The following is a 13,848-nucleotide window of genomic DNA, read 5'->3' as shown; positions in this document are numbered from 1 at the left end:
GAGATGCTGTGGGGCTGGGGGACTCTGCGCCCCCCTTTGAAGGTTAATGTAGGGGTGTGGTATACTTCCCCACCCGGGGCTGCCACACACAGCTGCGTGGGTTGTGCACTGAGTAGTGTCAGGCTACTGTCTGCATGGAGCGGAGCAGGAAAGGCTGGTGGTGGGGCTGTGCAGGGAGGGAAGGGATCCATGCATCCCCTCTGGACCGTGCAGAGGCTGTGCAGGGAGGGAAGGGAATCCGTCCACCCCTCACCCCCCCCCCCGGACCGTGCAGAGGGAGTGGGGTAGCATTTAGAATCTCCTTTTACTGACGGACACTGAGGCTGGAGGAGAGTGAGGGACTTCCTTTTGCTCACACTCACCATCCGGGTCAGAGCCAGACAGTTCTGTCCCAGGGTTTCCTTCTCCACTTTCACTCCCCTGCACCAGCAGAGCCAGGTCTCTATGTCTTTTATCTTGATACTCAGCTTGATTTTTAGAGCGGATCAACTTTAAATAAGTTCACCTTCAGCTTTCTTATATCCTGTGTCCTATCAACTCAAACTGCAAATTCCCACACCAAGTCAAGAATGGGGAGAATATATATTTTCTACAAATATATTATCTACCTTTTGGCTGAAGACTAGACACCATCCATACATCATCCATCTATCCATCCTTCCATCAATCTATCTATCTATCTATCTATCTATCTATCTATCTATCTATCTATCCATATATCCATCCATCCATCTACCCATCTATCTATCTATCTATCTATCTATCTATCTATCTATCTATCTATCTATCTATCTATCTATCGATCCATCCATCAGTTTATCTATCCATCCACCCATCTATCCATCCACTCATCCATCTACTCATCCATCCATCCATCCATCCATCCATCCATCCATCCATCCATCCATCCACCCAGTCATTCATTCTACTTACTCATCGAAATGGTAAGAATCAACTTTGACCCTCAAGGAACACATCCAGAGTTGAGGAAGACAAGCCAGTCACCATGACTGTGAGGCCTCCTAGCTTGTTGGCCATATGTGCTTGCTGGAACCACATCTTAGCACCATAAAGGTCTCAAGGAGGCAGCAGAGCCCATGAGCCTTGTCTCAAGTGGTCATTGTTCTATTTGTCTTACGGATCTAGGTGACCTCACTTCCTGTCTGGGTTAAGCAAGCCAGTCCATTTCGTGACACAAAGGGCGGTGAAGGACAAGTCGCGTTTGTCTTTAAAACTTGAGCTGGGGATTAAGGAAAAACGGAACGTTCTTAGCCTGGTTAGGGCAGAGATGGCCTAGAACACTCCTGTGCAATGACTTTCTGGGAAAATGGAGACTGGTGTTCACTCCACGCTGTCCAGCATGGTAGCCACCAACTGTGGCAGAGATTGAGATGCAGCTGGGCTGGCAAAGGAAACTAATCCTACTGAGCAGTGGTCACATGTGCTGATTGGCTACCAAGGAGGCAGGGCACATTCTCCAGCAGAAGCTAGAGATATCATAATCGCCTAGGATGAGCTTAGGCTGGGAAATCGGTGGACGTGGGAAATGGGAGTCAGGTGGCTAAGAGGGAGCCAGGGCCAGCAGATGCACAGGAAGTCGAGAGATGGGAGGGTGATGCTCCCGGCAGCATCCCGGCTCCATGCTTGCACCACAGTTGCCTGTAACCCAAACACTTCAGGAGGCCCAGGAGTTCAGGCTTGTCTGAGCGACACAACAAAACCTCATTACAACCAAACAAGGCAAAAACTTGGGCCAGCCGTCCATTCTTGAGCTGTCCTGGGTGTCTTTGCTTCAAGTTCCCTTTGGGTTTTAACCACAGGGTCCCATCAACTGGGAGATGTGTGGCTCTTAGAAATTTGTTTCTCCTAACTGTGGAGATGAGAAAATCCAGTGCCTGTGACGACCTGCAGCTCACAACCCAGCCTTCTCACGTGGAGTCCGGGGTTGTCTTCTGGCCTCTTTTCAGTCACATTTGTGCGTGTGCAGCAAGTGTGCCCATTTGTGTGGATGTGAAGGCCCAAGGCTGACGTCACAGTCTTCCTCCATACGCTGAGGCACTTCTCTCCCTGAGCCCAGAGCTCACAGACACAGCTTATCTAGCCAGTCAGCATGCTCTGCGGAGCCTTCCTCTGCTCTCTGAGTACTGGAATAGTGGACAGGGTGTCATGCTCACGCTCACCTGGCACTTCCATGGGCCTGGGCATTCAGACTCTCATCCTGATGCTCATAAAGCAAGTGCTTTGACGGCCAACGCCTTTCCCCATCCTGGCCTCTTTTGTAAAGGGCACCAGTCTTGTTCTTAGAGCCCTGCCCTCCTGCTGATTGCTACCTACAAAGCCCCAGTCCCGCTACCCAGGAGTGGTGTTGAATTTAAACATAAGAAATGTGGGTGGAGCACAAATATTCCAGGGCAGAACCTTATTAGAAGATGGGGTTTTCTGTCTGGGAAGCGAACTCAGACCTGAGAGTTAAGACGACCTCAGAGCAGCAGGAATGAGAGTTTAGGCTAGCCCAGAGCAGCGGGAACCCATGCTTGCTGCTGTCCTCACTTCCAGCTCCATCAGAACAAGGCTGAGCGACTTGTGCAAGGTCACACAGTGAGGTCTGAGATACCTCTAGGGATTTGAACCCATGCCCTTGGTCACGACACACCACGTTGCCCAGCCTGGCTCTTGTCCTGGCCATTCTTTTTGAAGGCCCTACACACACTCATTTACAATGCTCAGTGTTGGATGTGCCTCCAAACTGGGGATGGGTAAGGCTAGACCAGGAAGCTGCCACCCAGAGGCCCATGCTCAGCACCCATCTCCTCTATGGTTTGTCCAAAGCTCAGGATCAACCCTGGACACTGGACTGAATCCGCCAGCTTGGTCTTGATCACATTGCTGATGCCTCCCTCAGTCAACTTTCGAGTTCTTCACAGCCCAGGCCCCCTCTGCGTTTCTCCATCAGCTGCTCTCCAAGATTCACCGAGAGAGTAAGGAAGCCCCACAGGGTTCCCTGGCTGTGGCTGGATCTCCCAGGGCCCCTGGGTTTCCGCCTACTTGACTCAAGCCATCTGTGTAGATGGCCCTATTCCCAGGAGCAAGGCACTCTAAGGGTGCCTCAAAGACACAGGTACCAGCTCAGCACAGAGGCTCACGACTTGGTGTTGGCTTCCTGTCTAGTTTCCCCATGTTGCTCTGCTACTGATGCCCTTGGCTTCGTGGACTCTGATGTAGAGTTCCCATTGCTGTGTCTTCTCAGAAGACAAATATACATTTGAGAGAAGCAAGGATTCCACACTTTCCCTTCTTCCCCCATTCTCATCCTTCCCTTCCCCCTCTCTTTTCTCCACAGGGTCTAGATGCATCTGAGGCTGGCATGGAAGTCACTATGTTTGTCCATGCTGGGGATCCTCCTGCCTCAGCCTCCCAAGTGCTGGGGTTATGAGAACACATCGCTGAACCTAGCCTGTTTCCTGGAGTTCCTTTAGGATGGAAGTCAGAGCCAGGGAGAAAGCATGGGTCCTAGCTCTGCAGCCCCGGTTATGGGACTTGGAGGCACATCTTTCTTGTGAAGGCAGATGGGGACTAGAGAGCTGCCTCAAGAGGGGACACTGCAGACAATGAGAAGGCTGACAGAACCCCACCCACCCAGGTATTTTGTCACTAGGGTGGAGCAAGACAGAGACTGCCCTCATAGGCAAGGTCCGTGCCAGCTCGGGTGTATGTACATCTACCAAGCAACAGATTTAAAAGTCAGACTGCTCGCCCTGAAGCCTGATGTTTATTAATATCTCTGTGTTTTCCCTGGATTCAGTGGGGCATAAGCTGACTTTGGAGCTGCCTGGGATCAAAGAGAAGACAAATCCCAAGGCCAGAGGTAGGGCACCCACAGTTTCTATCTGGCAATAAGCTCAGCTGCAAGAACACGGTCCCCAGATCTTCTCCTAGAAAGAAAACAATGGCTCTGGAGGACGCGGTGGCGCACCCGTTGTCACTGTACAGCATTTGCATTAAGTGGGGTCTTCTCTTCTGATCATGTCTCTTTCTCCTCCCTGATGTTTTGATTTCCCTCTGTTCCTCCTCTCGCTGTATGTCTTCAACAATTTCACCTCTGTTGCCTCATTGATTTTCCTCGCAGCCACCCTACGAGGGAGGACCCCATTATTGTCCTTGTTTAAGATGAAGCTGCCTGAGATCACACAGATCTGGGAGGTTCAACTCTGTGTCACTGTAAAGATGAGGACAGCTTAGCATCTTTGACAAATGATCTGTGTGCTCACACTGGGGCAGATCTAGGTTGAGGGGTGCTTGGGTGCTTAGCGTTTAGTCAAGTATATCAGCTAGGAAAGGGAGGCTTGCAAAGAAATAATGAGTGAATTACCCATAATTGAGGAATGGGCGGGGGGGGGGGGCAGAGAGCCACATGGCTGGCATGGAGGGATAGAAGCAACAGGTAACTTTTGGATTTGAGGCTAGATTGGGCTACAGAGCAAGTTCCAGGCCAGCCTGGGCTATACAGAAACCCTGTCAGGAAAAAAAGAATCTTCAAGGTTTGAGAATGGTGTTCGTCTTGTGTGGGGACCATGTAGGCCCAGGGAGCTAGAAAAACAGCAGGCTGCACTCTGAAACCAGCTGCTGGGAATTTTATCTCATGACCTCAGTTGAGTCAGCAGCAGGCTGTCCTAGCGGGGTGGTTGGGGCTGAAGGGACAGCCTGAGCAAGAACAGAACACTGCCTCACATAGAAGCCATCTCACAGGTCTGAGCAAAGTTGAAGTGACAATGTTTTTGCAGAGCCCCACCATCTAGGACAAGGCTGGGCTTTGGGATCCAAAGACCCTGGGTTTGAATCCTGTTTTAGTCATGCTTTGCCCGTAAGACCCTGCCTTAGGGTTTCTGTTGCTGCGACGAAACATCACGACCAAAGCTGCTTGGGGAGCAAAGGGTTTATTTCGGCTGACAGTTCCACACTACAATCCATCACTGAGGGCAGTCAGAACAGAGAGTCAAGCAGGGCAGGAACCTGAATGCTGGAGCTGATGCAGAAGCCATGAGGGGCGGCTGCTTACTGGCTTGCTCCTCATGGCTTGCTCAGCCTGCTTTCTTATAGAACCCAGGACCAGCAGCACCAGGGATAGCACCAATCCTAAATCAATTGCCACTCAAGAAAATGTATCATAGGCTTGACCACATGCCAATCTGGTGGGAACATTTTCTGAGTGGATGTTTCCTCCTTTCAAATAACTCTAGCTTGTGTCAAGTTGACACAAAACCAGCCAGCACAGACCCTGAGACAAGTGCCTGGGCATTCCCGAGATTCAGTTTCCACTTCTGTAGAACCCAGATAGCAGTATCATCTGATAGAATTGGGCAGGCTCAGGTGGGAGACTGTCTAGTAGGCACACAGTAGATTTACACTGGTCTCATAGCCACCTCCTCTCACGAGAAGGCCAGGAAGTGGGAGTGTTCGGGGTCTTCAGCTTCCAGCATAGCCCCATCTCTCCAAGGCTCAACTACCTGGAGAGAGCCAAGTCCATGACTGTTCTGGCTTTTCCCAGCCCTGTGACGGCAGCCTCACAGTAATGATCATGACAACCCACCAGATATAGTGATATAGTGATATATTATTTGTGTTTTAATAAATAAAGCTTGCCTGGAGATCAGAGAGTAAAACAGCTTCACTGGACAGCCATAGAGACCAGGCAGTGGTGGCGCACACCTTTAATCCCAATAGCCACACTAGTTAGCCACAGAGGCCAGGTGGTGGTGGTGCATACCTTTAATCCCAGCACTAGAGAGGAATATAAGATGGGAGGAGATAGCTCTCAGAGATGCAGTCTCCTTCTGAGATTCCTGAAGACAGGATTACCATTTCCGGACTGAGGCCGAGGTAAGAACCAGTAGCTGGCTCTTTTGCTTTTCGGATCTTCAGGTTGAACCCCAGTATCTGTCCCTGGGCTTTTATTAATCATGCTAGAACTGGCAGATGGAAAGACTTTGGCTGGTGGCTAAGAAGTGCCGGAACTCTTGAATTCTGACTCAGTCAGTTTCAGTGTGAGCCAAGGTTTCTGGGGCTATTGAGCAGCCTTGCTTTGTGATTCGTCTTGGCTGCCAGAATAAGCCCTGAGCTCCCTCTTTGAAGTCAATGCTTTAGGAAAATTCTAGCTGCCCCACATCTCCATTCCAGTGGCCTTTGGAGTTCAGTGAGCCCAATCAGTGGCTGTGTCTAGGTGGAGGTTTGTTCCACCATGTTATTATTCCACAACAGGGTAGAACTCAGTGTGGACAACTCAGCCCCACAGACTCTGCCTGGGTTCAAGGCTTCCCTAGCCATCTCTGGATGACAACTGGAGGTGAAACTTCAGCTACTCTAAGCCTCAGTTTCCTCATCTGTGAGGGAAGCAGTGAGGGTCAGAACCTGGAACCATAACCACGGCACGTTTTCACCACACACTCACCAGTCATCACTGCAGTCTCACTACACCTTCACCTCTGACTCGGTTTACCTTCCGTATCCTCAGCCTGAGTACCAGGCACTGTACCAGTCATCACCCACCTTGCTAATGTTGACTGGACCCTGCTGTGTGGGGCCTTTTGAAATATGGAGGCGTCATGGGACTTGGTGTCAAGAGGTGTATTTTGAAGATTGATTTGGGGGGGGGGCTGTGAAAATGGCTCAGTGGGTAAAACACTTGCTTGAAGACTTGGGTTCAGGCCCCAGCACTAATGTAAAAGCAAGTATGTCCATCTGTGACTCCACTACTGGGGAGGTAGAGGCAGGTGGACTTCTGGGGTTCACTGGTCGGCCAGTAAGGTTGAGAGCTACTGAGGAAGACCACCAGCAGCATCCACCTCTGGTCTCCACACCTGCACACACACACACACACACCTGCGCGCACACACACACACATGTGCATGCAGGCACACATACACATGTACACACGATCGGGCCTCATTTTGTAGCCCTAGCTGGTCTGGAACTCACAATCCTCACTCAGCTCAGCCTCCCGAGAGCTGGGCTGTTAGGTGTGTGCCACCACAACTAGCCAAAAGGCTGGTTTTTATCCGAGAACAACAGGCTTTGCTGCATCCATTTCAAAGTGTACGGCATGATGTCACAGGGCACGAGTGAGCCTTACGTGGTGTCACCTGTCACCAAGCACTTGGGAGATGGAAGCAGGAGGATTAGGCATTTAAGGCCAGCCTGGGATACATGTAACCCTGTATCAGTGCCTCCCCCAAGATACATGCACACACATATGAAGTAAAATGGGCAATACAGCAGAATTCATTGACATACTAATGTCATAAGTTGCTCATTTCTTGCCTCCCAAAATGAGATTCCTAAAAGTAACACCTGTCCTCCACATTAAGAGAGTAGCATATAGGCCTGGGATTGACATAGCTGCAAGCCATTTGTGAGCCCCTTCTTTCTGTGCCTCAGTTTCCCTTATCTGCACAGCAGGAGTAACAAGCATTTCTGTCTGGTGGGTTGTGTGGTGAGGATTCTCCACACGATTGTCACAAATCACCCAGCACAAGGCTTGGAACAGAGCCAATGCCCCACAATAGATTCTTTCATTACTTACACACTCTGCTGTGGTCTGCAGAGGTACCCTGTCCTCCTGCTCCAAGACCCTCACAAAGCCAGCAGGTTTACTCTCTGCTATTCTCAGGGCCACCTCAGGGTTGCTTCCTCAAACATAGCAGTGGGACACTGAATGGGAACTAGCATGTTCTTACCAGCTGGACTGCACTCCATTTGCAGTGAAGGACAATGAACACCATGGCTCACCATCTTTTGTTCCCTTTCATCTAGGGACCTCCCGAAATCTGGGGGAACAGGGAGGACAGCAAGTGTATGTGCCTCCATCCTCCTCCTGTGGGTTTCTGTCTGCTACAGGGTTTCTTTTCCTGGTGTAGAACTCTCTTCTTGGCCCCTGCTGCATCCCTTTAGGGCCAGCCCCAGTGCTTTCTGCTTATCAGCCCCAGTGAGAACAATATATGGCTGCCTGTCAGACTCCACAGTGGTCTATCCCTCCACCAAAGCACTAGACTGACAGCCCAGAACCCTCAGGTTTCTTGCTGGGGTGCAGGTCTGCACAGGAAGTAGGGCCTTGCACAGTGCCATGAGTGTCTCCCATGTCCCCCCTTCCATACATCAAACTCCCATTCCTAACTAGATGACGCTCAGGACAGGCTTTGGAAAGTGTCTGAGGGGTTGGACCCCAAGATGAGCTGATGGCCCCAGACCTCACTGTCTTTGGTCAGCACATGAGAGTGAGAATTCAGCCATCAAGTGGGCAGTCCTTAACAGATACCAACTCTGTGAGCTTGGACTTCCAGATACCAGAACTATGATTAGTGAACTAATATGTTTCCAGTCATATAACCCAAGGGATTTTTGTTACAGTGGCTTCAACAGAGCCATGTCAGAACTCAGCACGTAGACTTGAACTTTTTCTAGAAGGTTCTCTCACACCTTCATTGCCATTGACTGTGAACTCCGATTCCTGGTTGTAGGTTCAAAGCCTGGCAGTATGAGGGTCTGGGAAGGAAAACTGTCTCTATCATGTAGTACTAAGTTCTCCCTTGCTAAAAAAGGCTGTGGACAGGCAACTAGGGCTGCTTGCTGGCCCCTCCCCCTCACTTTGGCCTCACCTCAGTGTTTATGTGAGCATCTGCTTCACCTAACTTCAGGAGACTGACTTCTTGGTGCCTGTTCATAGAGGAAGTTTGCTCAGAAAAGCATGGCCTGCCTGTCGGATGTGTGCCCGCTACACCAATTACAGAAAGAATCCTGTAACCGCCCTTCCAGGTTGGTTCCATCACCCCCGCTTCTGTTTATGTCCTCCCAGTGGCAGAATGGAATCCCAGACAAGATGGTCTTCTTGAAGGTCTAATGCATCCAAGCAATGGAGTGAGCTTTGGGGTGGGGGCAGTTCCGATTTCAACGCCGCTCTTCCTGAACCCTGCTAACCTGCTCCCCAGATTCAGCCCAGTCACTCTCCAGAAGAGCCCTGCCTCTCTAATGGAGTCCAAACACTGGCAGATAAGGATGAGCCAGGGTCTGAGTTTGAAGATACCTTTCTGAGAACAGCATCCTTCTGCCGGCTTCTCATCTCTGCTTCCCCGCTGTTCACTGTGTATCAAAAGCTGGCAGTGATTTATGCCGGAGGAATAAGGATCAAGTACAACAAGAAGGGAGTGGAGTCACACGGCCAGGCCATCACCTGGCTGAGAAACCATCCTGGCTTTCATCAGGACTCACACGTGGGCTTCTTTCCAGCTAACCAAATCTGCCTCTTTCCTGCTACCAGTTGCGGCTTTGAGCGCCCCTAGTGGAAGTACGCAGTACTGGTCTGCAGCAGCAAACCACCCTGAGCGCCCCTAGTGGAGGTACGCAGTACTGGCTTGCAGCAGCAAACCATCCCGAAGCTGGAGAGCGGGTAGACTGCATTCCTTGCAAGGACGAACTCCTGATCAGAAGTCATGGACCAAACAGTTCTGTTCAGCAAACATGCTCTTTGCCTTGGAGGAGAAAAGAAAGTAGGCGGGTATTGTTTCCCTACGTACAGCAGAGCGATGTGAACACAAGAAGAATCCCTCAAGTGTGGATCAGGTAGCCACTGGTGGAGGCAGCCCAAACTCATTGAAAAAGGACAGCAATTCATAGGAAAAGAGAGTTATGGGGAATGTAACGGCGACATATGTCAGAGATCGCAGGAGGTAGCAAGTTAGAGTCTTGCTGAGCAATATTGAATTTGCTTTGTTAACCCAAGGGAAAAAGAAAGCTCAGTTTTAGCATGTACGTATGATTACTCTCCATATGTGTGTTTTAGACAATAAGGGCCCTCTTCAAAAACATACATTTCATACTTATTCCTGCTTCCCAGCAAAGGATCCCAGAGAACGCGAGCCCTGCACGGGCAGGCACACCACAACAAGTCCCCACCCCTCACAGGGCAAGCAGAAAGTCTAGTCTGCAACACTGGCCTCCTCTGACACCTCTCCTGTCTGGTCTGTGTGGATTTGAGCTGCAGGTTAAAAATAGAATTCATTGTGGAAGATCGGTTGTTTCCAAATGGACCATTTAGAACTGGCAGTGCCCATGGGCCACTCTGGTTCTCTTATGACTCAGTCAGAACCCCATGGTTAGTAATAAGCCTTTGGAAGAAGTACATCAGTAGACTTTGACTTGGTGGTGCCATGAAGTTAATTTTAAAAAAACATATATGCTCAGTAGACGTGGTGTGAAGCATTGGAAAACACAAAGTGTCTTAAAAAATTGAAAACACAAATGTACACATCCTGCTCTTCCTTCTACACACTGGCACACACTGGGGCATTAGGATGCAGAATCTTGATCCTGGGTGACATTTAATACATGCCATTAGGACCCCACCCACCATGCCCAGAGTGGTGATTTAGAGAATGCAGAACTGAAAAGGAGAATCGCTTTAGAAAAGATGGCAAGCTCCAGGACATCTCTGAGCTGCTTGTGGTGTGTGCGTGCGTGTGTGTGTGTGTGTACAGATTTAACAGCTGGGGCAGGGCAATCTGGACCCCATTCAAGGCCACCACGCTATTGTTGGAAAGAGACAGCTAATTAAGAAAGGGCATGCTGGGTAGAAAGCATTGATTTAAACCAAACCTCTTTTCCATCTTTCCCAGGGAAACAGCCCAGACCTGGTGTAAATTGGAAATACCACAACCTCACAAAGAGGGGAGGTGTCTTAGTAGTATGTTTTGTTAAATAAAGAAGGGCAAAGCATGTCGGTGATCTCACTTTCTGGGCACTCCAGGTCGTAAGGAAAAGAGCAAGACTCAGAAGCAGGGCCTGGAGCTGAGAGCTGTCCGGGGCCTCTGGTGCTGAACTCAGGGGTACAGAATTCCCTGGAGAGATGTCGCAATGCATGCCTGTCCCCTGAACTCCAGATCAATAAGTCCCAAAAGAAACGGAACTTCACATGGGCAGGGGAGCACCCCATGCTGTGGTCAACTCAGGTAGACATCCCAACTATGCGTTTTAAGTTACCACGGGGGAAATAAGGGTCACACCTTGCCAAGAGGAGTGGCTAAGTGGTCCAATCCCTCAAACCCGGCACACTAGGCTCTCCCAGTATGTCAATCCCCATAGCTCTGGGGGCCAGCTTTGGATGAGTTAGATTTCCCATTCCTGTCTCTACCTCAGTATCTCATTATAACTTCCTGGGACCCCAGCAGGGTGGAGCAAAGGTGTAGCTCCAGGTAGTGAAGGGATTGACAACCTCCACAAACTCAAACCCTTTTCTAACCAGCAAGCACTTGGATTGCTCTAGCATTCCACTTCCTTGCAAATATCGATAAGGGAGGTTAGGCTGTATGGGGGAGGAGGGGCCCAGCCACTGGCGCTCTGACATCTCTTTCTCACCAAGTTCTGGAAGCCCTGAGTGCCCTCCATCTACGAAAGCCACACCCAAGTCCAATTTCTTGACACTTTACTGGGACCCATCCAGGGGACAGCCCCTCCAGGTAGCCCCAGCCAGTGTAGGATGGTGGGATGGGAGGGAATTTGGTGATAAGCAGTCAGCTGTCCCCTTCCCATACCTATCCTCTTTCACAGAGAGCGACAAAATAACCTGGCAGTCAGCCCTGGGTGCAGTTACAGAGAGCTTGCAGAATCTGTAGGTTTGAAGAGGTCTCCACTCCAAGGAGCTCCTCTGGACTACAAAAGAAGAGTCTGCCCCAGCCCGAAAGATCGACGAAGGACTGAAGTCCAAGGCAAGAGTCCTTCAGACGCATCCCCACCTCCGCGCTCCGGCAGGGATGAGGTGCTCAGCCCTGAATCCCGGCGGCCCGGCGGCGTGTGTGTCTTCGGACTAGCCGCGACCCCCTACCGCTCAGGTTAGCCGCTACAACTTTGCCCCCTCTGGGCCGGGGCCCTCGGGGTACTTACCTTCCTCTCGAGCTGCCACCGGGTTCCCTAGTAGCAGAGCGACCAGAAGCAGAGTGATCCTGCCGGGTCCCGCGGTGTGTGGCCGTGCCACGGGCATCGTGGCTGCGGAGCCGGGCTCCTCACCGGGAGATCCGTTTGGCGGGGCTCAAACAGAAGGACCCGAGCAGCGGGGTCCAGGTAGAAGGATCCGGGCAGCCGGAACCAGTCAGATGAATCCAGGCAGCGGGGTCCAGACAGAAGGATCCAACAGCAGGATTCTGGCAGCGAGGTTCAGGCAGAGGGATGTGAGCAGAAGGCTCCAAGCATCCGAGTTTCAGAACGAGGTCCAGGCAGAGGAATCGGTGCAGCGAGGTACAAGCAGAGGGATTCGGACAGAAGAATCCGGGCAGAGCGAACCGGGCAGTAGGGTCGAGGCAGCGGCTCCTGGCGGACGCGCAGCCCGCGGTGGTTCTGGCAGAGCTGCACCAAGAACGGGCGACGGGCGAGTGAGGAGGAGCCGCAGGCGGCGAGCTAGCGGAGGGCGGGGGCTGGGGCCCGAGCGAGCCAGCGACAGAGCGAGCAGGAGAAAGAGCCAGAGAGCGAGCGAGGAGCGAGGGGGAGTGAGCGCGAGGAGGCGGCCGAGGGCCGCTCCGGGGCAGCCTGATCCTCAGGCCCTGAGAAGTTGGAGATCCCACCGTGTCCCGGGTGGGCCCAGGGTCCCCTCTCTTTCCACAAATGCTGGGGCAGCCAGACAAGGCGGAAGAGTGCCCGATGTGTCCTTGCAAACCCAGTCAGTAGGCCAGCTCTCTCCACCGCGGAGCCCTCTTTTCGGTCCCTGAGGGCCCCACCCGCCAATGCCCTGGTGCTTCCACACACAGTCCCAGTAACCTAGGAAGTCACACCGACTGCATCCAGGGACCTCTGGACCAATACACAGGACTATCTGATACCAAGAGGCTCTCCACCCTGGAGACACCCAGCCACAAACTCCTAGGTGTAGCCCCACCGCCCATGTTAGGATCCCAGCTCCACTGGCTATGGTCTTGCTCTCAACGGGGCTCTGAAGAACCTCCAGGATTCCAGAGCCTGAGCCCCATTTTCCCCTCCCCCAGCGAGAGCTCTGGGCCCAAGCCCTGGTCGCTGCTGTCCAGTTCAGATTCTCTAGCAACGTGTCTCTCTTCCACAGAGGAGACAAGCAGCCACTTGTAGCCAGGCATTGGCCAAGGGCCAGGTGGAGATGCCTCATACCAAGGGAGACCGACCTCCTTGTTCTGCAGAGTTTCACAGGCCCAGCTGGCTTCCCAGGCCCCTCACTCCCAGTTCAAAGCCCTCCCCTCCCCCACCCCACCTTGCCACTCTGCACAGGCAGGGAGCAGATGGAGAGAAGGTTGTAGCAACTGGGAAAAATGTCTTTAGCACAGGGGAGGAGCTGAGAATCTCTAAAAAACGAGTGGGGGAGGGGAGAACTGGAAGCGGAGGGTAGGGGCTGTGAGGAGGAAGTAATGGTCCAGGCTCCAGAGGCCCCTCCACACTTGCTCTTCGGGTGTTCTGGCCATCCACTTGACTCCACTGTCAGGTGATAGAGAACACCCTAGTTCCTCCATGCTCGCGTGGGCTCTCCAGCTAGTAAAGCCAGACGTTTCAGAAGTAGAAGGCCTGGTTCCTCTTCTGGGGGAACCCGAGATCCTGTCCTGTCTTCCTACAGAAGGGACAGGAGCTGTAGAGAGCGGCCTAGCCCACCCCCTCGCTCTCAGGGCTGGCACAGATCTAGCATCAGACAGTCGGGCAGTAACTCCTGAGGAACACAGCATAAACTAGAACACAGGAAAGTGGAGTGCAAAGAAGAATAAAGGAGACACAAGTGCCATCTTCCCCTTGGAGGCCAGAGCAGGAAGGTCTACGTACCCACTGCTTGGCCTGGCGCGGCCTGTCTGTCTGTCACAG

At 51.9% G+C, this 13,848-nt stretch overlaps 1 protein-coding gene across 3 annotated transcripts in view; it reads right to left on the bottom strand.

The window, feature by feature from the left end:
• Positions 1-12,022, bottom strand: part of Sez6l (seizure related 6 homolog like) — a 155,920-nt gene extending 143,898 nt beyond the window's left edge. For all 3 annotated transcript variants that reach the window (XM_050121049.1, XM_050121050.1, XM_050121052.1), the window contains exon 1: positions 11,926-12,022. In XM_050121049.1, the coding sequence (XP_049977006.1) occupies positions 11,926-12,022 (97 nt within the window). The remainder of the gene's footprint in view (positions 1-11,925) is intronic.
• Positions 12,023-13,848: the final 1,826 nt, after the last annotated feature.

This window comes from Alexandromys fortis, unplaced genomic scaffold (genome assembly GCF_014885135.2).
Source record: "Alexandromys fortis isolate MF-2015 unplaced genomic scaffold, M_Fortis_MF-2015_v1.1 scaffold_197, whole genome shotgun sequence".
Lineage (NCBI taxonomy): Eukaryota > Metazoa > Chordata > Mammalia > Rodentia > Cricetidae > Alexandromys > Alexandromys fortis.
The sequence above is the reverse complement of the archived record's forward strand: the minus strand, read 5'-3'. Positions and strand labels throughout refer to the sequence as shown.